Source organism: Palaemon carinicauda, chromosome 8, assembly GCF_036898095.1.
Source record: "Palaemon carinicauda isolate YSFRI2023 chromosome 8, ASM3689809v2, whole genome shotgun sequence".
Lineage (NCBI taxonomy): Eukaryota > Metazoa > Arthropoda > Malacostraca > Decapoda > Palaemonidae > Palaemon > Palaemon carinicauda.
This window is the reverse complement of record NC_090732.1, coordinates 15258083-15284244: the sequence shown is the minus strand read 5'-3', so window position 1 is coordinate 15284244 and position 26162 is coordinate 15258083. Positions and strand designations below refer to the sequence as shown.

General features: G+C 33.9%; 1 protein-coding gene across 1 annotated transcript in view; it reads right to left on the bottom strand.

Annotated features, from left to right (window-relative positions):
• Positions 1 to 26162, bottom strand: part of LOC137645673 (uncharacterized) — a 288116-nt gene that overhangs the window by 77434 nt on the left and 184520 nt on the right. The window contains exons 3-4 of the mRNA XM_068378515.1: positions 18867 to 19896; positions 18419 to 18600 (exon numbers count right to left, since the gene is read on the bottom strand). Of these exons, the coding sequence (XP_068234616.1) occupies positions 18419 to 18600; positions 18867 to 19896 (1212 nt within the window). The remainder of the gene's footprint in view (positions 1 to 18418; positions 18601 to 18866; positions 19897 to 26162) is intronic.

Here is a 26162-nt window from a genome sequence, read left to right as displayed (position 1 = left end):
TATAGAAATTTATCGTAATGTATCACATTCAACAACAGAAAATAAAGGAGATTCAGTAAGAAATTATCACAGACTATTGATTTCCATAACGCCAGGCTTATTTTTTTCGTATTTCATTAGTCTATTTTATTTAATTTTCAGGAATTTTGATATGTATCAGTAGCTAGATTTTGTTTTTATTTTAACATACGGAAAATCTTATGCTTGGAAATTTTCCTGGAAAGTTAATTACGTTTCTAGCGTTATCTATTATTATTATTATTATTATTATTATTATTATTATTATTATTATTATTATTATTATTATTATTTACTATGCTACAACCGTAGTTGGAAAAGCACGATGCTATAAGCCCAGGGACTCCAATAGGGAAAATAGTCCTGTGAGGAAAGGAAACAAGAAAAAATAAATGTTTTAAGAACAGTAACATTAAAATAGATATTTCCTATATAAACTATAAAAAAACTTTAACTTACAAGAAGAAGAGAAAAAAAGATAGAATAGTGTGCTCGAGTGTACCCCCAAGCAAGAGAACTCTAACCCAAGACAGTGGAAGATCATGGTACAGAGGCGATGGGACTACCCGTGACAAGAGAACAATGGTTTGATTTTGGTGTGTCCTGTTCCTAGAAGAGCTGCTTACCATAGCTAAACAGTCTCTTCTACCCTTACCTAGAAGAAAGTGGCCACTGAACAATTACAGTGCAGTAACCCCATAGGTGAAGAAGAATTGTTTGGTAATCTCAGTGTTGTTAGGTGTATGAGGACTGAGGAGAATATGTAAAGAATATGCCAGACAATTCGGTGTATGTTTTGGCAAAGGGAAAATGAACCGTAACTAGAGAGAAGAATCCAATGTAGTACTGTCTGGCCAGCCAAAGGACCCCATATCTCTCGAGCGGTAGTATTGTTTTTATACAGTAAATACAATATTCTTCGTAAGATACATGTATGTAAGTGGTTTCAAGAAACAAGGCCCATTTTGTTATCATTAATAGAACTATGCTAGCCACATGCCTCTCTTCACATTCGTTGTGAATCACTGAAGACGACTTGTTACCAGATAACTAATTTACTGTTCTGATCAACTTAAGTACAACTGATTTTAAATCATAGAGCACATATCACATGGTCCTCTTCGCCAGATCAACATATGTCATGTCGTTTCTAAAAGCAAGAGTACAGATGAGAAAAGGTTAGAAGAGAATATGAGAGTGGTATGGGAAGAAGGGACTTTTAGGATAGAGCAGAAAGAAATATCTCTATGATTGTGAACTGTTTGACATTTTTATCTTTAATCTGGATTATGAGGATTGGAGATAGACAGGAAGAATATTCATTTAAAGACAATGCAATGTGAACCGTTTGTATTATCCACTAGGTCCTGTCACCCATTTCGTGTTGAGGAAGTTTCCATGTGCCGGGCTGAACGTAAGTTGGCATTTTCTGTGGTGAGGGCAAGGCCAGCTTTTCTTGTCAGTGGTCTTTTGTCCGACTTCTGAATGGTAACTTTCCTTGTGTCGGGAATGGCCGCTTCGAAACACTGTCATGTTAAAATTGTCTTATGGTATAGGTACCCTTATGATAATAGTATAAAAATAGAATTTACGGTAATTGTGTTTTTCTAAAAGTAATAACCACTTGGGAAGAGCACTTTAATGCTCTTAGCTGGCCCATACCTAGGAAAATAAACAAGAAAAAGGAAAATAATGAAGGGTACAGTGGAATCCCTTTGGAAGAAATGTACTTGCATATTACAGTTTTTAATAAGATCATGAAAATCAAAGGAGCGAACTCAGGCAGAGTTCTACAGATCAACTGCTAGAAGTTAGAAGTGACTTTGTGTGTGTTATATGACGCGTGGGTAGTCTGAATAATCATTGAAGACAGATGCTGTACAATGACAAACAATACTCGTTAAAAAGAAGTGTGGTTGGTTGAATTTTAATTAGATATTTTGAGTGGTTTTTATACACTTTAGGAAAAGTTTATATATTCTTAAACTTTATGTGAATGTAAAGACCACAGGTCCAGTTAGTACCTACAATATGAAGAGCTAGTATTACAAAATCTTATACCCTACGGATTTTTGAGTAAACAGATAAACCGAACATCTTGAAACCTTTCTTAAGTTGTAAAATTTATTTGATTCCTGTTCCTTGGTGTCCATAAAGTCCCTACAATTCAGAAAATATAATACAAAAGCCATTAATGTGATGTATTAATCAGAATTTTCTATTTACTCAACAGTGATCAAAGTTCTTAATCATATTGCAGGTGTTTGTTTCAGCTATCCTGTTAAACGAACCCTTAAAATGCCTTCTCCTCAATGAAAGGCACAATGTATATTCAATGTTATACAAGTCCTACACATAAGCTTGCAAATGCACGCTTATAAAGTGCAGCTTATACGGTCATTCAAGCCAGATTATAAACCAAGAATAAAAGAGTTTGTACGATGAAATGTTCCTTAACTAAGTCTGTTTTGGCATGATGCAACATTAGTGTTTCAAGGAAACTGGATACACACACACATTGTGAGAATCTTATGATAAGAATTCTCCCTTGTGACTAGAGTCTAGAAGTATGGTATGGGGTCACGTACAATCGAATAATTAGTCTATTTTCTACAAGACATCAGTTACTGCAGATGATTACCTTGACTTTTTTACCTTATATATGGCACTACCATATTACCTCAACCAACCATCATATTCCATCAAGATGGTGCACCACCATATTAGAGACTTTATGTCCATGGTTTCCAAATCATTATTCATTATATGGATTTGAAGGGATGGCCCACTTCCCGGCTACCTAATTCATCAAATAACACCCCCATGGACTTCTCTCTGTTGTGTTATTTTCGAAATTTAATTTATCAGACAAAAATATGGGACATCTTGAGGTAAATATCACTGATATCATGTAATGGAAAACATCGCAGGAAATTGAGTACGATCTTGTTTTTTGTGCAACTAATTGTGTCCATGTAGAGGTGTATTAGATTAGGCAAAAAGATAAATGTGTCCTCCTCATTTTGTAATAATTTCCAAATAACTGTCTATCCATTTGCTTTTGTTATATATTTTTTGAATAGTTGAAATATTTTATTGACTACCTATATATATATATTTATATATATAATATATATATATATATATATATATTATATATATATATTTTATATGTATATATACATATATATATATTTATATTTATACAGCGTATATATATATATATATATATATATATATATATTATCTATATACTCTCTCTCTCTCTCTCTCTCTCTCTCTCTCTCTCTCTCTCTCTCCTCTCTCTCTCTCTCTCTCTTCTCTCTCTCTCTCTATATATATATATATATAGTATATATATATATATACTGTATATGCATACATATCTGTATATATGTTAGTTCTACGTGTCCATTATGTTGAAGCGTGTATAATTGCTCAATTTCATTTACACTTTCTACAGAAATATGCGTTTTACATTGTTACCTGTTGTGTACTCCCTCCGAATTTAATTTCTCTAAAGCCGACCTGATTCGTGCACACACATACGTAATCTGCGTACATTAAGTTGCACGCATATACACATAATCCCAAATTCAAAGACGTGGTTAGTAAATGAAATCTTTGCACGCGACGCTGCATTTGCAGTCTGTTGCTGCTGCAACATCACTCTCTTCTGCTCCTCAAATGCTTTTTGTTTATTGGATTTTTCAACAACCGTGGATAAAAGCGGTAGTTTTATATATATATATATATATATATATATATATATATATATATATATATATATATATATTATACTATATATATAATATATATATATATTATATATATATATATATAAATCATATATATATACATACATATTTATACATACATACATACATATATATATATATATATATATATATATATATATATATATATATATATATATATATTTATACATACACTGTATATACATACATGGAGAAGTATTGATTTAAAAGCTCAAGATTGAGGTGACTGGCAAAATCTAACCGAGGCCCTTTGCGTTAATGGGCGTAGGAGGAGATGATGATGATGATGATGATAATGATGTTCTGCACATATACAATATATTTATATATATATATATATGTGTGTGTGTGTGTGTGTGTGTGTGTGTGTGTGTTTGTGTTTCTATCTCCTTAAGACGTTAAATATATATGTAGATACAGATGTTGGGATGTTGTAATTGCCCATTTTGATTGATATGATAGTACTCTATTATTTATAAAAGAGAATTTTGAGTAATTGATAATTAAGAACATGAATTATTATATATATCATTTTCACACGATTGCCTTTCGCAGGTACAAGCTTACGGGGAGATTTAGGTAGTGTTTCTAAATCCCCTGACATATGTATTTTTAATAACTGAAGTTTACTTGACTTAAATTATTAACTCCGATTGCAGATAAATTGGATATGAGGCCAGAAAATGCGTGTACAGTATACATACGTAGCTGAACGGCAAACACTCCAAACAAATTATGTCATGAAAATAAAATTTATTTTAACTAAATATGTTTCTATATATGGGATTGTAAAGTGTTGGACACAAGGGAACGATAAAAAATCAAGTACTATTTTTTTTATCGTTTTCACATTTATATTTTGGTTCTTGTTATTTCGCGTAAACAAACTTCGATATTAAATGAGATTGAAAAAAGGCATTTAATTTAAAGAACATTTTTAACGTCAGCATAAGCGATTGAATCGCGGCAAATTTTAGCAGAGACAATTCCAAGCCTTAGTTTTTGTAGAAGTGTTTTCCGTGATTATTGCCACAAGGACTCGATGGGTCTATGAAGCTTAGGTTTCATTGTCCGTCCCATATTCCTACACGTGATATTATTTTTAACTAAAAAAAAAAAAAAAATCCACAATACATTTTCAAAGCGCTTTGTTAAAACCATCCATTTGCTATGGATTTGACTGTCAGACCACTGCAGTTTTCAAGTTTTTGAACAACAGTTGAATGCCCATGGAATATACGTGGACGCATTCTTTGTAATCTTGGAATTTTTTTTCGACAGATTCATTTCGTCAATTTTCGATTTTTGAATTTCTAAATGGTTATCTCTCTTGTAGCTTTAGAGAAATGTAAAGTTAATGCTTAACCTTTATTTCACCCATCAGATATGATTTATTTATGGCTAAAGGGTTTATGTAAATCAGTTAGTGGCTTGGGAAGATGGGAAGAATTTTTTTTTATAGCTGATAGGAATATCTTCGATAATAATTTTTGTAACAGTACCCCTCTGATACACAGAATTTTATTTATTTATTTATTTTTTTTTACACCATCTTCTTCCCTGATATTTATTTTTTATTTATTAGTAAACACCTTGCTTTTAATGTAGTATTTTTTATTCAGAATATTATTATGATAAGTCGTCGTTGATTTGAAATGAGCTTAAGGACAACTTTAAAGATTCAATAGAAATAGGAAGTAGCAGTAGGAATTTTGCTATAAACATCATTGCTTTGAAATTATTCATGAAATTGTTTGTTTGTTGTGTCTTTTTATTCTATCTTTGAGAATGAAAAATCATATGACCTTTAAAGATATTCTGTATACATCAGATGGAGGTGTTAATAGTTATATTAATAACACTGTAAAAGACAGAACTGTGTTATAATGTATTTTTTACATTGTAGCACAAAGAGAGACGTCGTACATATCCACATTCACATTCTCATACATGAGTTATTTTGTTTTTATTTCATGCAATGTTTGGGATCAGAGCCTACATTTTCGTCACTTCGATCACTTTCATTTTTGATGGCCACTTCTGCCTCGTCAGACTTTTTATGGCAGGAATGTATGAATGTAACTTCACGTATCCTCTGACATACAGTAGGGGGAAGCTGTAGGTGGGAGTTCATTGGGGTGGGGAGTGTGGGAAGGGAGGGGGTTCCTAAGAGAGGCAGAGAGTGAGAGGTGGGGGATTAGGCAGTGGAAGGATTAGTGTGAAATGCATGAAGCTGAAATATCCTTCAACCGGAATAGCGCGGCGTCCCAATTGGTAGAAGGATTGGTAGGGTGGTGTGAGGGTATGGGGACTAGGGGTCCATTAGCTTAACCCAATTGGAAACGAAATCAAATATACAACGATACAAGTGGACGTTCTAGATGAATAGTAGATTAAGCGATGAACATCCCAATTCATAGCAGGATGAAATAAAATCCCGAATTTTTACTTTTATCAGGAATGTTTGAAGATTTTTTTTTTCAGGCAAGTCAACTTTGTTTTGTTTTTATTTCTTTTAATCTGTGGAGCTTTCATTGCCTCGGAAGTAAAAATATTTTGCTTGTTGGAATTGCGTAATTGAATGAAAATTGATTAAAAAGATGAATTGGTTGAGAAGGAGATGAAATCCAACTACTCCTGGGAGAGATCGAAGAATTAAAAGAAAAAAAAAGATTAGCCATTCTTTTATTTTTCATTGGAAGTAGAATTGTGGTATATGAGAAATATAGTCCAGAATTAGAAAAAGGATTAAAGGAGAATTAAGTGAGTTCTCTCTCTCTCCTCTCTCTCTCTCTCTCTCTCTCTCTCTCTCTCTCTCTCTCTCTCTCTCTCTCTCTCTCTCTCTCTCTCTCTCTTTTTTATTTTGTTGGAATGTACAGATGAAACAATTGAACGAAGTGGATCGATATATTTTTTTTAAAGAAAAACAAATCCTCCTGATAAACTCAGCAGTGTTAATCGAGAATTTTTGTCTAAAGGATTTACCTGATAGAATCTTGAAATGCGTTAACGGTAGAAGAAATTTATTTTATTTTGCTTAATACTTGTCAGATTTGGCAGGTGAGTATACAGTAAAACAAAGGTATTTATTAACATCACGTTAGTAAGCTTTCAATTAAAAGATTAAGGATAAAAAAGAAATAGAAACTGTCGAGTTATGTAGCGCCATGGAGATATCGTAAAAAAAAAGAAGGATCGGCCTTTTCTAAATAAGATTGAATAAATTGGCTTTATTGTTTATTTTATTGTGAATTTTGCATTGAATTGTGGGTAAAATTATATAGTGAATCTCATTTGTTTTATTCTGTCACACTCACTGTTTTCTTGGTTTTTCAAATTGGCTTTGTTGTTTATTTTATTGTGACTGTAACATTAAATCGTGGAAAAATTATATAATAAATCTCATTTTTTTATTGATACATTCTTAGTTTTCCTGTTTGTTCAATTGTGAAAGTAAAGTTCCATTTATTATAATTGTATAGACTTGAAAGTAGAGATACTATATGAGACTGTTCTTTGGGAATAGCTTCAGCTATTTCATTCAGAGGAATATGGTGTGAAGACACGTTCACAAGAATTACTTCCCACTGTGGTGTTAACAGTAGATTTTGCTTCTGAGCTTAACAAAAGGGCCACTGACTTTGGGGAGTCTCCAGCTATGAACAGAGTAATCCAAGGCAATCCCTTCAGGTCCCTGGAAGATTTGGATCGAGTATCCTTTGACGTGACAGTCACGACTCCAATATCTATGTCGACCCTGGAATTTACTGTCTTCACTTTTCCATTGACGATTTGGGTCAATAAAAGCTACGTTTCATCAGCAGGATTTGTTGCCTGTTATCTATCATTATCTATTATTGACAATACTTTTTTATTCTTTTGTTTCAAAGTGAGGATCGCACACATGAAATACAGACACTTGACACATTTTTTTACAGTGACTGATGTGAAGAGTTATATTTGACAAGTGCCTGCCACTTTATATCTATTCTAATAGTAATACCATTTATATCACGTGTCTGATGTTTCGGGGTTTTTCTTTTTTATTGGTCAGCGGAAGTGAAAGAGTGATTGAAGTACATATGTAGGGAGAATGTTAGATTAAAAGTTACAGACAGAGGCGTTATGAAATACAGTTAGAAAGGGCTTTAGAATGGTAACTTAGTCTTACAGTTTTATGATTTTTATAGTTTTATTACGACGATTGCTAATCCGTAAGTTTTTTTTTGAGATATTTTGTAGTAACGATTATACAGGTTACAGTATACTTTACTACAAAAGGGTGCTATGAAGTAAATGATGAATAACAAAAAGGTTTCCGGGAAATATTTACAGTAGTTTAATTACCGGCTTATTTTACATTATGCTTTTCACTTGAAATTATAGTAAGAATAAAACTTTTCTAGTACATAGGTTCAAAAGAGGTACTTGATATAAAAATATTTTGTCCAACTTTCTTAGCTAGACGACTAGTTGGCCAAAATATCAAGAAACATCTTAATGTTTACAAAAGGGCGTAGCTATGTGGATTGTTTGTCCGTCATGCACAATCATGACTTGTTTCAGTTGGGTAACAGTAAAGTGGGAATGGAAATATCTGAGAGGATGAGGTTGGGGTAACATTAATAGTAACATTTCAAATACCATGTTATAGATATACACATGTTTCTGCGTAAAGATATGCATATGTATATAAATGTTTATGTGTATGTATTTATACTGTATATGTATATACGTATGGGGGTGTGGGTGTGTCTTTTCTGAGGGGGGATATCAAAACGTGGTGAAAGGGTTTGCATATTGTCATGATCAGCAAAGCTGTGCTAGTCAGGGCCACCTATACTAGGTTGGTTTGCTGTGAGCGATCAGACGAAAATCTCCCACCATCACCAATTAGCACTGGCCAGCGTGCTGATGAAAATAGGCCAAACCCCATACATGAGCATAAATTGAATTGTGCGAGACCTGTGTTGTGCTGTCGACAAGAAACAGCTGTTTTTGCTGTTGTGTGTTTATATATATATATATATATATATATATATATATATACACACATATATATATGTATATATATATATATATATATACTGTATATATATATATATATATATATATATATATACTGTATATATATATATATATATATATATATATATATATATATACTGTATATATATATATATATATATATACTGTATATATATATATATATATATATATGTGTGTGTGTGTGTGTGTGTGTGTCATATGATCAGAATTATATTACTTAACTCCATATTTCACTGAATCAGTATTCAATGAGAGTGGATTCCATGTACAATGTACAGAAAGATGTTTTCTTCAGTAATTATTGATCATATCTCTATCCTGTATAGATTGCTTGTGTAAGCTAGAAACTCAACGTTCATTAGATCCGAGTAATTTTCTTTTTGATTTCAATCACTTCGTGGATGTGGAATTCTCTTTACTCGTCGGTTTTTCTTGAGTCATTGGAAAAAACTTTTTTTTCTACGCCATGAAGTAATATACACCTGTTCATTTTCATCTTCCTGTTTGTTTATAATGTATCTAAAGATAATATGGGATGGATGTATTGATGTGATATGCGTAAGATGATGATTATGAACAACACATACCAAAATTAAAACAATGCAGACACAAGACCAATAAAAGTAACACTGTTAAAAAAATTGCATTAAAATAACGGTAAATGTCTGGCAACATTTATTCCAGGATTTTTTCCCATTTTAAACTGGATTTATTGACGTAAATGAGTGATATTATGGCCACCAACCCGTAGAATATAACGAAACAAATTCTGGTAAAATTACGGTCGCCTGTATTTTACTGAAATACGGTTTTTATTAACAGTGTAGGATGAAAGTCCTGCGATTCCTGCAAGTCAAGATTCACATACAAGATAGCGAGCTAATTGACTAAATGATTCAATGCAAAAAGTATAGATATGAGGAGATAATATTCGCCCAATAATGAAGTTTTGAAGATTATTATTAATAAGACTACCTTACTAATGCTTGTAATTTTGAAACTTGGCCTTTCTATATTATTCATAAGTCTATTAAGTTATTTTACCATGTAATGTTTGAGCTAACATCTCTTTCAAAATTAGCATTCACTTATTTTCTTTTTCTGCTTTACAATTTTATCGTGCAAAAACAGTAAATTTCATTATTAAAGGAATCTGTCTTGACTAATTGTTATATGTATGCATGTATCAATTTCTTCCAAACTTTTAATACCAAGACTATTACTGTACCATAATTGTAAGGTAAACATAAGGTACTGGAAAATTATATTACCAAATAAGAACGATTACCATGCAAATACGTACGCGTAGAAATTAGGGTTCAACAAACCTAGGTTAAATATATATATATTATGTCCTTCCCTGTCTCAAAATATACGCCAAAATTCTATTGAAGAAAACAGGATAAATTAATTACCCCACATCATTCACATATTTTACTTAGTTTGTTGGTCGGTATTCACACACACACACACGCATATCATATATATATATATATATATATATATATATATATATATATATATATATATATATAAATGTATATATATATATATATATATATATATATATATATATTCTCTCTCTCTCTCTCTCTCTCTCTCTCTCTCTCTCTCTCTCTCTCTCTCTCTCTCCTCTCTCTCTCTCTCTCTCTCTCTCTCTCTCAAATATAGTCTCATGTCATGTATTCGTAGACGAAGATATCAATTTAATGTTTTTAGTCATGTCCAATGTTTCTTTAGTGAATTATATTGATCTTATATGTAGAATATTCATAATAAGTATTAATTTCGTAGTAATAGTCCCTTAAGATGGCTTTTTAGTTCACTGTAGGAAGACTCCACATATTAAGTAGTAAGATGTTAGATTCATTGGTATATTCTTAGACTCTTAGACTTATAATCATCTATTTATTCGATCAAGTTTGTCTTCCCTATTTAGGAATTAGCATAGTAAGGGAGGCCAAACTCCGTAGCTAAGCTCAGGCTTATATAGGGAGCAAAAGAAGAATGGACCTTGGTATTAGGCGCCAAGAAACGATGCCTTTTACTTATAAAAGAACAGCTGGTCATATAAGTAAAGAAAACTGTTTGCGGGAAGAGAATTCCAAAGCTTTGAGGTGAAAGGCAAAAAAATAGTAAGTGAATTATGCAACTCGATGAATACAGGTTTCCACAGTAAATGTATTTATGTATGTTACCAGGGCTCTCGATATTAGGGGAAGGAGCTCTGTACCTGATCGGGAAAGCGGGGGTGGGTGTTGAAAATATTACCCATGAAAATCAAATTTTTTTGCTAAGTCCTTTAGGAGACGATTCGCTAGTTTTGATATCCGTTTGACTGGAAATATGTATTGATTTGGTTTATTCAAAATGGAATACAAGAGATTGGGGAGTAGTAACATAATGATGTTTTCTTACCAGGTTTTGTTTCTTTGTGTATTCTTATTTTTTATTCTAATGAATTTTTTATTGTTAATAGATATCCTTTGCTATTATTTATAACTACTTGGGTTATGGAGTTGAATGAAAGTTTTGGTATTTAATTTTATTATTGAAATGATTAATTAAGAGATCTACCTTTTTTTTTTACTGTTTTCGGCTTCAATAAAATAATGAAATATAGAATATAAAAAATTTCGTATTCAAATTAAGTTTTTATTGTTAAAATATATTCTTTGCGGGTATTTATAACTACTTGGGTTATGGAATTCAATGGAATTTTGGGTATTTAATTTTATTATTGAAATAATTAAGAGATGTACCTTCTTTTAATGTTTTCAGCTTCAATAAAATATATGCTTAAACGTCCTTCATTCCAGTCCGTGGATGACAATCACTTACTCCCCTTTGTTTCTTCTTGAAACGTACAATTCCAAAATTAGTTTTCGCGGCAAAAAGGAAAGTCCGAACTTGTGAGACAGCACAAAATGAAGCTTCAAAGTCCGAAGCTTGGGCAATAATAACAAAAGGGTAAAAAAAATAAGTCTTAATCCTGCAACAGCCTCCAGTCAACATGGAGCAGCAGCATTGTGCAATAGCAAATTGTCGAGGTAACCATGCAATCAAAGGCCAATTTAGGGATTTAGCATTTTTACAAAGCAGACCTCAGCAAGGGAGGCATATTGATAAACCTGTTCTTTTGATCTGACAAATCGTACATTTCTGGCTTTTGCTCTCTAACAAAGAAAGATGCAGAGGACCGAAGGGGGTACTGGAGAGAGAGAGAGAGAGAGAGAGAGAGAGAGAGAGAGAGAGAGAGAGAGAGAGAGAGAGAGAGAGAGTTTAAATGAATTGTTGATGTCTGGTTTCAAATGGTATTTAATTTTATTTCATAAGATAAATATTTGACATGAATTTGATTTTATGCAAATTTAAGCTCTGTTTTAGAATAACAATATTTATTCAGTGCTAAATGTTTAAGGTTAACGTGAGGATAATCAACAACAACAAAAATAAGGCGTTTGAAGACTTTAAATTGGGTAAATCGACTGAATAAAGTTTACAAATTGAAGATAGGTATAATGTTTCCCGTTTCAGTTCAGTAATTGATTACTCTTTTGAAAATAGACTACATAATCATTATTATTATTATTATTATTATTATTATTATTAGCTAAGCTACAACCCTAGTTGGAAAAGCAATATGCTGTAAGCCCAAGGGCTCCAACAGGGAAAAATAGCCCAGTGAGGAAAGAAAATAAGGAAATATATCTGACATTTGTAACAGGACGAGTCAAAAGTGGTTTGAAGGGGAATGTAGTAGTGATTTCAGTTCCCATTATCCACTGGACCCCATTGAATAACAGACATTTCAATGTGCCATACATGACGCACTTGGTTAATCGATATCGTGACTAAATCTGTTAGACTAATTTACCTTTTACTAAACTATGTAGTTTCAAATGTTTCAACTGGATATAAAAGTATTGAAAGCTACGATTTACAGATAAGAAAAAGTCCCGAGCATCTTCGAAAAAGACCTGTTATGGAAGATCGAGGAAACTTTAGTATTTCAATATAGGCTCTTGGGATATTTCTATGTGCATTGTTCAAAGTATTACATTTGCGGCCTTAACTCTCTTTTAAGCTCAAACAATTTGCCGTAAATATTCCTGGGGAAAATACTCTTCCTCATAAAATTGTCGAAGGGATGAGTGTTATTGCCTGCTTCAAGATGCACTTATTTGCAAGAGAGAAATTCCCCAAATTCAACTGTATTGGGGAAACATTTGGAAAATATTTAAAATAGCTAGGTTACAGAAATTTCACCACTAATATGATTTATTATTTTAACCAGCTTATTCTTGACATTAAAACCAAAACAACTCAAAAAAGAGAGAAAAAAAAGTAATTTTAGAACGTTTATTTCGAAATAAGCAGAGATACATTTGTTTGGTTGACTGATTGAGTAAATTGGCTGCTGCAACCGATGCTGCTGAAGCACGAAATCTAAACGCTTTTGAAGCGGAAGGCGCGTTTGGATTTGAAGAAAAAGCATGAGCAGAATGAGAGAATCCCCTACCTAAGATTTTTAGGGTTTCAATTGTCCCGTTTAACGACCGTAAGGGCGATAGCGTCGCTAATGTCTCTGGCCTTGCCCTTCCATCTGGACCGTCTCCCACTCTTTCCTCCACCTCCTCTGCCTCCTCCCCCACCTCCCCTACCTTCTCCCCCACCTCCTCGGCCCCCCTCCGCCTTGGGAATGTCTTTTCCCCTTTCTCGATCGTGGACCACCTTACCCCCAACTACGTCCCATTGACACAGCCTCCCCCATTCTTCCCCCCCCCCTACTATCTCCATCCCTCTCTATCTTTCTCTCTCTCCCTCTGGAATATGGCCCATGTGATGAATTTAAACCCCCCGCCTCCCCCATCCTTCTACAATTCAATTTAGACCCCGACCTATTTTCCAGCTTAGTAAATTACATTGATACCGACATGCTTATTGAATACAAAGTGGTCACCGGGCGGCTATTCTCAGCGAACGCCATTACCCCGTCCGATTGCCTGCATCCCGCGACTTGCTACCCATTCCGGAGGTTTCGTTATTGTAACCAAGTAAGGAAAAAATTGAAATAGCGCTTCCCTGAAGCATCGCACACGAGGAAATGAACAGGGCAGGTTTTCGGTGCCATTGTTTTGGGTGTGTTTTATTGCGTTCTTTTCATTTTCTTTATTTCGTGTGTTCATGATATTTTTTTCTGGAGTTCTCAATCGCTTTATTTTGGTTCTTTTTGTTCGTACTCGTATAGTTTGATTATGGATATTCTATTTTTACTTAATAAATTTAGGCTTCATGTTTAAAATTCAAAATTTTGAGGTTCAGTAGTTAGCACAAGTTTCGAATATTTTCAAATTGTAATTAAACTTAAGATATTTATGCGAAAACCAATAAATCTACCTTTTTATATTTACTTTCAGTTAATTTTTTTTTTTTTTGCATTGTGTAATTTTAAGATATTTTGGCCATGAGGTTGATATAGAAGTACAATAAATATGCATAATTTGCTTTATGGGCGTACGTATATGTACGTGGAACATGATTGACATAAATTTTAGTAATATATTTATGAGTACTCACTACCGAAAATTCTTTTAATTCTTTTAGTAAACTCATCCAATATGACATAGGTTTTCAGTATATTGGACCAGCGCAAAATCTTTAAAATTACATGTAAATATTATTGACTATTTTAAATATTTACTATTGTTGCATATTTTCCTTCAATGAGTGCTTTCTTTACGATCATTTTTTATTAATTTATCATGTTTGTTGTATCGGCAATTTTTGTAAAATTTTCTCAATGTTATAACAATATTTTCTCTCGTTGAGTAATCTAAGATATATAAATTATATATATATATATATATATATATATATTATATATATATATATATATATATATATATATATACATATATATATAATACAATAAATTTTAAAACCAGTGTTCACTGAAGAGCCATCTGTGCATATCTGAAATTAAAAGTAAGCGGATATTGAATTTTTGTCCATATGACTAAAGAAGGAAATGTCGAAACGAATGTTAGTTTCTGCACCGAGTGCTTTCCATACCCGCCCGCAGGACCATCCGCAAAATCTATTTTAAAAAATGCCGGGAATAATATGAAATGGTTCGCTGTTTTTGAGAGATTTACAAAGAGAAGTGGAAAAGGAGAATGGAAAGCTAGCTTGGTAGAGAGAAACTGTATGCGAAACTTCTCTATCTCTAGTTATCTGTTTAGAGGAGGAATGCGGAATTGTCAAATAAACAAATGCAAAGCTGGATGCGTGTGGATGGATGGGGGAATGAAAAGGGAGGTTGTTGCTGCTCATTTAAAGTCGAAGTGACTGAAATGACTTCAAGATTTTTATATCGCTTTTCCGTATCGTATCAAATTATTGAAAGATAAATCTGGCTGTCGACCCAGACAGAACATAAGTTATTTTTTAATTTTTAAAGTTATTCTTGAATTGTAATCGTGTAAATGATAATTGGAAACAACGGTCTCGTTGGTATATTGAAGGCGAGTAAAGATACGAAACCCAACGGAATAGTACGAAGTCTAGCAGAAGTGTCTGAGGGGAAAGTGAGGGGAGGGGAGGGGTTTTGGATCGGGGGTCTGTGCTGTGTAAATGAATTAGCATAATGGGGCAATATTGTTCAGGGTAATAAGTTGCTCCTGTTTACATGGGCCGTCAAATTGAGCGTTGCTGATGATTGCACCTTGCCGCGTTTCTCTGATGACCTGCACTTGTTAACCATCTGCCAAGCGACCTCTTACAACTCACGACCCAACCGGTAGTTAACAATAGTTTACCCTCAGACTACTCTCCCTCTTTCGCCGTTTGTCCCGGCTATTATTATATTTGGTTGTGTCTCTCGCCGACCCACTTTCTCCCTTATTTGTTTGATTATTGTACATCATTTTCTCTACTTAATATTTCTGCTGTAATTTTGTCTCTTGTTAGGTTCAGAAAATGACTTGCGTTTAACTAAGTGAGAGAGAGAGAGAGAGAGAGAGAGAGAGAGAGAGAGAGGAGGCAAGCAGGCTGATTGCAACCTATTGTTTAGGTTAATGCTTTAAGAGATGCTTAATATCCAAGGCGGGGTTTACGGTAGGACTGTGTGTATATTAATTGTATTTGAAAATGGACATTAGAGCGGGCCATAGCGACAATAGTTAACAGTGCTTTTAACAATAAAAGCTTAATGCCATTAGTAATAATTTAAGTCTGCTATTATTGCACTACTGAGTCCCATTCTCTCTCTCTCTCTCTCTCTCTCTCTCTCTCTCTCTCTCTCTCTCTTCATTTTTATGTGAGCTCTTTTAGTAGTCTCCGATGAGCTTTTATTTAAGTGTTTTTGTTTCGTTGTTTCTGTATCTTTTCTCATAATGCTGCCAATTCTGGTTATCAGTAGTGGCCATGCAATTGTCATTTGATGTTTGTTACTAGTTAATCTTCGTAGCTTCTTGTTGAGTAGAATTTTGGTTTTTAACTTAATTAATTACTGCAATAAACAAGTATATGATGAAATAAGTAGCTACTGAAAAATAAAATTAAAATCCTGATAACTTATCTCTTCAAGATGAGGGGGTTACTTTAATACCACACTACTAAATTCTTCTCCGAGTGAATTACTCAGTTATGTATTGTCCTATTTTCGTGATTGATACTATATCTCGTCTAACTCTCTAATATTGCCATTCAACCTGTATTGATCATTGCTTGTTACTTTCCTCCTCATAGAATCGAACTCACGACTAATTTTGGATGTCCAGATTTAAAATGATTTCTCTTCATCTCCTGGTCCCACTTTTAGTAAGGATCATGATAGAAACGCAACATATCGTGGCCAGCTATTTGTATTTCCTTTTTTATTTAACGAGCATCCATGTAATTTTTCCAAATATGTCGCTTTTACAAAGAAAAAGATTAGAGTACTTTCAATAGGGATATGGATAATTGAGTAGAGATCCACATGAAATGAGAATAAGGCTTCCGTGAATGGACGGGTGAGGGTAGGACGGAAAGAGACAGGGTTGGACAGAAAAAGACAGGGTTAAACGCCCTTCAGCGATGTTCATCAATTTTCAATGCTTATTAGATTCTTTGGCCTCATTAGGGAAAGGATGAATTGATTACCGCTTCAAACTACCTTGATCCCTCTCTGAGAGAGAGAGAGAGAGAGAGAGAGAGAGAGAGAGAGAGAGAGAGACCATATATAACCAGTAGTCACCATCGTTGAGGGGGAAGCGCTGGAAAGAGGCAAGTCAATAGTTGGGTTCCAGCCCAATGGTTTATAAAATCCCATTACATAGTTGGTTTCCGGTCTGATAAAAGAACATTCGAATTGTCGGTGATGATGGTAAGGGAAGAGGGAGGCAGAGAACGAGGGCGGTAGAGGATGGAGGGGCATTTTCCAAGGAAGAGGGAAGTGGGGAGATTGAAACCCATGTTTGCGGCTTACTTCGACTATTCCTCTTTTACTGCAACTCTCATGTTTTCTCTTCAGACTGGCTTCAGTGTTTATTATTAAGCACAACAGCATGTGTAACCTTTTTTTATTTTGGTGGCCTTGTCAAATTACCAATGTTGTGTTCATTTCCGTCTTGTATTGACAAAATAACAGCACTAATGTCTTCATGTCTTGTAGTTAGTTGTTACATAAAATTGGAGACCATATAGTTGAGTGATAGCCAATAGTTGAGTGATATTATTGGCTGTGATAAGAACGAGTGAAAATCCTCATAAAGACATATCTCGGGTAAAGTTCTTTCATAGTTCTGGGGTGAATTATTCCCATACATTACCTTGAAAAATAAAATATTTTAAATAACTTGCTTCTAAAAGCAAAATAACCTAATGAGCATACCTATGCTAAGAGCAAGAAAATATCCCCCATAAGGGAACGATAATATGACCCATTTAATCTGTGAAACCACTTATATGTGGCACTGAATTTTACATTTATTTCGACGGGGAACGACGTATGATAATTCGTACCTATAAAATAAAGTATTCAAATCTACCATTTCCTGTACAATTATATATTTCAACAAAAGTTTTGCATAAATTCTCGCATATTTGAGCGCATTACCGTGTACTGATTTGTATGATTCATGTAGTACGAACAGTATTTTTTTGTATATGCATTGTTTGTCAGTCTTTACATATAGACAGGATGTTTTATACGGGATTATGAATTAAGTTATTCTATTTTCTAAGGCGGTGTTCTTAAAGGTATGACACTTTCTAAAACACACGTATTTATTATACAGGAGGCTGATGTATCTTGTATATATGTACTTTGTACCCCCGGAGAGTAGATAGTTGTTATAGAATCGGATTCGTATTTTTAGTAGTACAGATAAAGAAGCCAGAATGTCAAAATGACAAGAAGCATAGATATTCATTTAAAGAACAGATATAAATTTAATTGCTTCGAACTTGTAATCACGTGTCTACACGAATTGTTTTAAAGCCCTGGCACCAGAAAGATTTCAAGTAAAGATTACCGATTTTGAAAGTCTACAAAGGAAAGATAAATCTTTTCATGTACCACTTACCCGTATGGATATATGTGTGTTTCTTCATATCTGATTTCTGATGGAACCTTTTGCCACAATACTGACAGGGATAAGGGCGGGTGTCGGAGTGGATGAGAAGGTGGGTGGAGAGCGTGGATGACCTCTTGAAACACTTGCCGCACTGTTTGCACTCAAACACTTTCTCCGCGTTGTGAACCGCCCTGTCCGGAAGAAAAATGGTTAATATTTATCTGCTTTAAACAAAGATAAATAGATATTAATATGTTTTTGAGCTGTCTGATTTTGTTTCAATAGAGTTATGGATTCAATCTGATTCTATATTGTTTCAGGGATACAAACAATTACTGTTTAGTGGAAAGGAAAAACTAGATTTTTCCATTGAATATATATTAAAAACTACTATTTCTCTCTCTCTCTCTCTCTCTCTCTCTCTCTCTCTCTCTCTCTCTCATCCATGGTTATTTACCTGTGCTGCGTGAGGCTGATCTCGTGTCCGAATGTTTTGTTACAATACTCGCAAGCGAAAGGTCGCTTCCCATTGTGTGATCTCCTGGAGTGGACCTCCAGTCCATGTGGAGTGCTAAACATCTTTTCACATTTTATGCAGGAGTAGACGTCCCCCAAGGGCAGGGGTTTCACTAGTGAACCGTCAAGGGGTAAAGAACCGTGCCCTGGGAGGGACCAAGGGAAGAGACTCTCTCCCGCTCCCATACTCCACGGGAAGGAATAATTCAGCGATGATGGGTAAGACACCGCCAAGCTGTTGCGATTGGCATCGAGGCTGGTTGAAGAGGACGACTCGCCGTCCTTCTTGAAGAGGACCAAAGGATGCGGAGGATAAAGCCCCAGAGGGAGGCTTGGTGGTCTTGGTAATTCCAGAAGGGCGTCCCTCGTTTGCAAGGGGAGACCGGGAAGGAAAGGGCGTGTGATGGGAAACGTTGGCCCCTCTCTAGGTGATAAAGAAGGCACCCCCAAGCTCCCTGCTTCGCTTATTTTACTTGCTACAAGAGGTTCTCTTAGCATGGAAGTCGTCCCTTCGTCAGGTTTTGAGGAGAGGTTCAGCGCTGTGCTAAATTCAGGCACGCAAGATCTGGAAACCGTCGGTGAGAGTTTATCGTAAAGACTACAAGTGACCGGGGGACTCTCGTCTCGTATTGTTGACGGTGGCGACAGAGATCTGGAAGGTGGAGACTTTTCAGCAGCCTCGTCCTTTGTTCGCTCTCGGGTCACATCTTGTGTTTGCTCCGACAAAGGAATTTCTTCGACGCTGTCTACAACCTCGATGTGTTCTTCTTCTTCGTCATCGTCTTCCTCTTCCTCTTTAGCTTTTCTGTGTCCATCTTGGCCGTCGTCGTCGGTCTGCGAGCCCCATGGGGATAAACTCCGCCCGACCAAAGAAGAAATGGTGAAAGAAGTGCGCTCGTAAGATGATCTGGAAGTGGGCGTGGTCTCGCTCTTCGTCGAGCTGGAAGTGAGTCGTGTCTCGTTTTCAATATCTGAAGAAGACAAAGCAAAAAATGTAACTTTAGATAGAATTCAAAAACATACTTTAGTTCATAAAGGGAAATTGTGTTGCATGTAGTAATGTAGACAAATACAAAAATACTACGAAAACTTTACTGACATACACTCTAACGATTTTAGACACACGTTTAGATAATCGTACTTAAGATTAGATCAGTATCAATCTAAATAAATATGAAATAGAAATTTGTTTATTTTCAAAAGACCAAATTCTTTCAAGAATAGGGAAGAAAAAAAATGATACAGAGAGAAAGCGATAATCATAATCGTGTGTTTTTAGAAAGAGTAAATGCATAATTCCCATCCCAGAGAAAGCCCTCCCTCCTGCCCCCGGGTACACACCAATCAAAGAGGAGGTTTTCAAAGAGCTCAGATATAATTAGCATATCATGTGAATATGATTTCGGGCAATGCAAATCACACATTTATCAAAATATAATTATGCTATTAAAGCTAAATATTACTTTGACAGCTTTCCCTCCTGATTGATATGATTGCTTGGTTAATGAGATCTCGTATTCATGAAAGTAGATTTTTGAATTATCGCTGAATATTTTTTTTTCATTCTTGCTTTGTGTATTTATTTTTAGCTCTTAGAAAATTGATAGCGCGTATGATGTTAATGTTCTTAGGGGTTCTAAAGCTTTAAGAAATTTATAGCTTGTAGAATAATTGCTTTAGTAAAGTGAAAAAAAAATAATTGGATTTGGAACTCTTTCGTAATCTTTTGTTAGAGCATATTAATGGACGAGGATTTTAGATGATTTTTTATTGTAGTAATTAGATTTTCTTCTTCTTGTGTGTGATCATATAACGAAATTATCTGAAATTCAGAATTCCACTTGCTATTGTATAAGCAGAATACACCGAGGGGTCTTTATTAATGTATTTGTCTTTATTATTTGACCTATTTAAGAAATAGCTGTATTATTGATAGAGATTGGGGCGAGTGTCATTAAATAGTATTTTTAACTTTTATTGCAAATAAAGAAGCCAAGATATTCTTTATTGAGGCTTCGATTAATTTTCTCTTTTTATATGTATTGTTTATCGATAATCATGGAAACATTATGTAATATAGTGCAATATAGTGACAAGAAATGTTAATATCCATTTATGTTTATAATATACAACCATAGCACTGTTCTTCAAGCATTTTTGTGAGGTATATTTGTGAACAGAGCTATATTACTGAAAGCGGGCAAAGGCTCGTTGAGTGAATGAGAGTGAACATGTACTCAAACATGGGTGTAAGTATGTAAACATGTAAACGACGGGCGAAAGTAAAAATAAATGAGAGTAAGAGAAAATAGGAAAGAATGGGGGGAAGGTTGTGTGGTGCCATTGTGTTTGTCTGCTTCTCTGTGGTGTTTAGGGTGTCGTGATGTGGGGGGAGGGGGATCTTCTAAAGGGGCCTTGGGTGTGGTGGTGTGGACAGGTAAACACACCATCATATACACTAATGAGAAAACCCTACACAGAGGGTGGAGTGTCCAGGATCAACTTACTCCGTGATTGTGCACACCAAAGTAAACAAATTTCTCTCTCTCTCTCTCTCTCTCTCTCTCTCTCTCTCTCTCTCTCTCTCTCATATTCTATTTAGTCTTTGTATATGATATCGTGATAATATGTTCGTTTGCTTTCTAATGCTTAATATGATAATGTCATGGTGCAGATTCTTTTTAATGAAATGTATGGTATACGAATTCTGATATTTTTCAAGTATTGTTAATGTCACTGAACAAATGTTTCAAAAGCCTTTAAAAAACAAGCGATTTTTTTGTGACACCTTTATGGAATCATTGAATCTGAAAGTATTTTTTGGTAAGATCCCTAATATACATACGTATTTAGGCATGTCCCTATTAATATAAGGACTTGGATAAGCACTTTGACATGGAAAACAGTATTAATTCCATGAATGACATTACTTATAGGATTTCAATATGAATTTTGCTTATTTAGTCATTCATTATAATATACATATTTTTTATATGCTTTCATTTCAAGTTCTGTACATCGCTTTTTGATGAAATTTATATATATATATATATATATATATACATATATATATATACATATATATATATATATATATTTATATATATATATATATATATATACATACATACATACATACATACATACAGTGTTTAGTTGACTGTTTTTAAACTATGACACATTTTTGTATTAACATAATTTTTGTCTAAGAATCTGAAAAACAAAATATTTTGCAAATAACCTTCAGTGTACGTCCTGTTTTCCTGGCCAAGACTGTTTTGTTTTGTAGTAGAAACCTTAAAACGTTGAACCTTATTCACGTCTTTTGTCTATTCCCTTATGGGTTGCCTTAAACATTTCCACTTTCTTTTAAAAGTGAGTTACTCCCTTTACCATTATATCTTTTTTTTTCGTAATATTCCTCATATTTCGAGTTACTTGATTTTTTATTATACGATAAGGATTTTATTTAAATGAATTACGTCATATGTTCAACCAAATCATTGAAATATTTTTATATTTTCATACGATATATAGAAATAATGATTTTTCTCTTTTATCAGCTTGTGCTTCATTACAATATTTCATTTAATTAAATAAACGGCATTACTTCGACACTTTTTTGTTCTCGTCTGTGAAGCTAACGAAATATTTTGCATTATAACAGCTAAGAATGTTGTGAAAATACTCAGTAAATATGACCCAGCTTCTCTTTTCGTTAAGAAAACAGCGTCACCAGATCAAGATTGTGCTTTCGTCTCACCACGGAATGGTCAGGTATTTATCTAGAGTCCCCGATACATGATCGAAAGATATCGGAAACTTGCGAGTGCGATGTCTAGTTCTCGTTATAGCAATATAGGAAGAAGAAAAGTTGGGTAACTGAAAAGACTTAATGCTATTAAAATGTATTTTTTGTCGAGAAAATTTTTAAAGGTTTAAAGGCCGCTCATGAATGGCAGTGGCAAGGGACAGTTACACTGCCCTATCGAGTAGGACAATGCCCTAGAGACTGACCATATTACATATGATCATCGCCCAAGCCCCCCTCTCCACCCAAGCTAGGACCAAGGAGGGCCAGGCATGGCTGCTGAGGACTTAACAGGTAGATCCATAGGCTCCCCCAAAACCCCCATCCTTAGCTCACAAGGAGGGTGAGGTTGCAGCGACCAAAGGAAGACGGCTAACTTTCTCAACACTGTATTGACTTTTAGCTGTATAGATTCATGTATTGTGTGGATAGAAATAGAAAAAAATTGAATGAGAATTAAGGTAATCAGAGTTAATCAAGAAAAAGAAAGAAATGGTTATTTTTGATTGAAAATTACAATTTTAATAAGTCAGTTAATTTTGTTTTATTGTTTAGCATCTTGTTGCTGCTAATACATTTGTTAACTATGGGTCCCTGTAACTATAACGAGGTAGAAATGGCTTCTTAGTGCAGTAAAATCATTTAAGCTGTATTTCAAGTAATGACATTTAGATCTTGCCTGAGTTAAATCAAGATATTTTAGATTCGATTCAAGGATCATTTATGCTTATGATTAGTGGCAACTAAACGTTAAATTATTAACGCAGACGTCTCATTGCTAATATAGTAAAATTCATATTTGTATCGACTATGAATCAGAGACTGTGAATAATATGGTTTTCTGTGAGTTTTATTTGATTATGAATTGTTTATAACATAATTATGAAACTAATAAACTCTAATACATCTAATGATCATGATTTGTTCCCAAGGTTGTCCTGTTTAGGTTTTGATGTGGCTTTAGGCAAACACATAGATATAAATAAAGTTCAATATAATGGTAACTTGAAATTTCCCTCATGTGTTGAAGTTGTAACTTTTAATAAAGTTTTGCCGTGAAAGTCACTACTCAAGTACATTGAATTCTGTTGATGTTAATCGTATTTGGATATAGATACATACACAGAAAATGGAAAGTTGAATGAGTAAATCAGGCACAGATGGAAATAACTTCAAAATCTTTTAAGTTTATGGCCCTGGATTTTTTATAGTCCCCACAGGTACACAATTTATATATTCTCGTTTCAATGAACAATTTATATGATTATGTATATTTTTGTTTTAGTCGTTGTTGTTAAAAGTTGTGATGATTTACAGTTTTGACTTGTAATATAAATTTGGAATATTAAGATAAGTGCGGCAAACTCATCTATATTTATTTTATGAAGATCAAGAAAAGTTTTTTTAAGCTTAAAGATATAACAAAGAAAGTTTGTAAATAGAATATGATTTATTGTCGTTACAAGAATGAGAATTGACAGGATTGATTATTAACAAATACAGACGGTTCCAAATGTATTTCTGAAACTTGAGATCTTAAGTAATTTATAAACTAAAACTTTAAAATAAGATTCTGCCTTACCCCTCATTATTATTATTATTATTATTATTATTATTATTATTATTATTATTTATATTATTATTATTATTATTGTTGTTGTTGTTGTTTTTATTAATATAATTATTATTATTAGTAGTAGTAGTATTATTATTGTTGTTGTTGTTGTTGTTGTTGTTGTTGTTGTTGTTGTTGTTGTTGTTATAAGCTAAGCTACAACCCTAGCTGGAAAAGTAGGATGCTATAAGCCCAAGAGCTCCAACAGGGGAAAATAACTCTGTAAGGAAAGAATTGTTTGAGAATCTCAGTGTTGTCAGGTGTATAAGGACACAGGAGAAGTGTAAACAATAGGCCAGACTATTCAGTGTATATGTAGGCAAAGAAAAAAATGAGCCGTAACCAGAGAGAAGGATCCAATATAATACTGTATGAAAAGTCAAAAGATCCAATAACTCTCTAGCGGTAGTATCTCAACCGGTGGCTGGTACCCTGGCCAACCTACTACCCTCTATTCTGTTGTTTATTTGCTTACATAAATAGCCGTGCATGCGTGAAAATTGTAAAAGTACGCCTTTGGACATCTTTGATTTTGAAATCTTACGGTGTCAAAACAATGTCGAAAACCGATCTAAAATTGAAGTGTGGATAAGAATAATTAAATAGTTCATCCTCTTAGTTTTTGCTAATCTCTTTTTGTAATAGTTATATCATGGAAAATCTACTACTACTACTACTACTACTACTACTACTACTACAACAATTTAGACCTGTACGCATCTAAACGGACATCGGGATGATTCCATATGGGAAATGCTGGAAAACATTTTAATAATATTATTATTATTGTTTAGACCTCCTGTACGTATCTATCCAAGATGATTAGAGGATAAGAACGCAAGATGAAGAGGAAGAAAGGCAATAGCCGACGGTCATGCAAGGCACACTTAGGATCCAAATGAGGAGAAATGACAGATTTTATGAGATGTCGTAGAAACGCTGATTGATGCAGTCCTTGCACGACATCTTACCTCTTCTCCAGTAGAGGATCTCTGTTTTGTCCTTCGTCTAAAATAGATGGATCGGTAGATAGATGTACTGGGACGAATGCAATTTACTGAAATAATCCCTATTAGTTACCCTGAGATGCTTTAAATGTTATCAAATCTTAAATGAAATTTTAGATATTTTGAATGTGATTTCCGTTTCAAAAATAACTAAATAACGCGGTCTTTATTTCATATGCAGAATTAGACTTTGCTTGGACATTTATATGGCATCTTTATTGTCTTTGCGTATAAATCTTTTTTATGTTTGAATGCAGAGATTTTCAAAATTGTATTGGCCTTTTGTTTTAAAATTTCAAAAGAAAAGTTGTATCAAGCTATTTCATTTAACCGAATGCCTCATTTCATATTTCTGGATTTTTTTTTTCCAAATTTGGTTGTATAATGGAATCTAGGTAATGTTTTGAGTTTACAATTATTCTTAAAAATTAGTAAAATAAACTTAAGATTTTTTCCCACTTAGTCTATTCCTTCTATTACTATTAGGTTCACAAAAAAATTACAAAAAGGCAAATAATTAATTTATTTCTCAGCATAATTGCATTAGCATCTAATTCTGATCAGTTTCTAAAAATCCCGTCAGAATCTTCTGAGAAGTAATGAAATCAAGGGTAAATCACCAAATGAATTTGCCTTATGCAAATGGCGGCGGTCTCAATCACTTAACGCCGCTGTAATCAAATCTTTTGACTGGTATCCGTAGACTTTGTGCAATTTGTTGAGATTTGGAAAGAGGCTTAAGTTTGTACTTCACTGCAAAATCCTTATTAAAAACAATAGTCAATATATATTGGGAAATTTTTA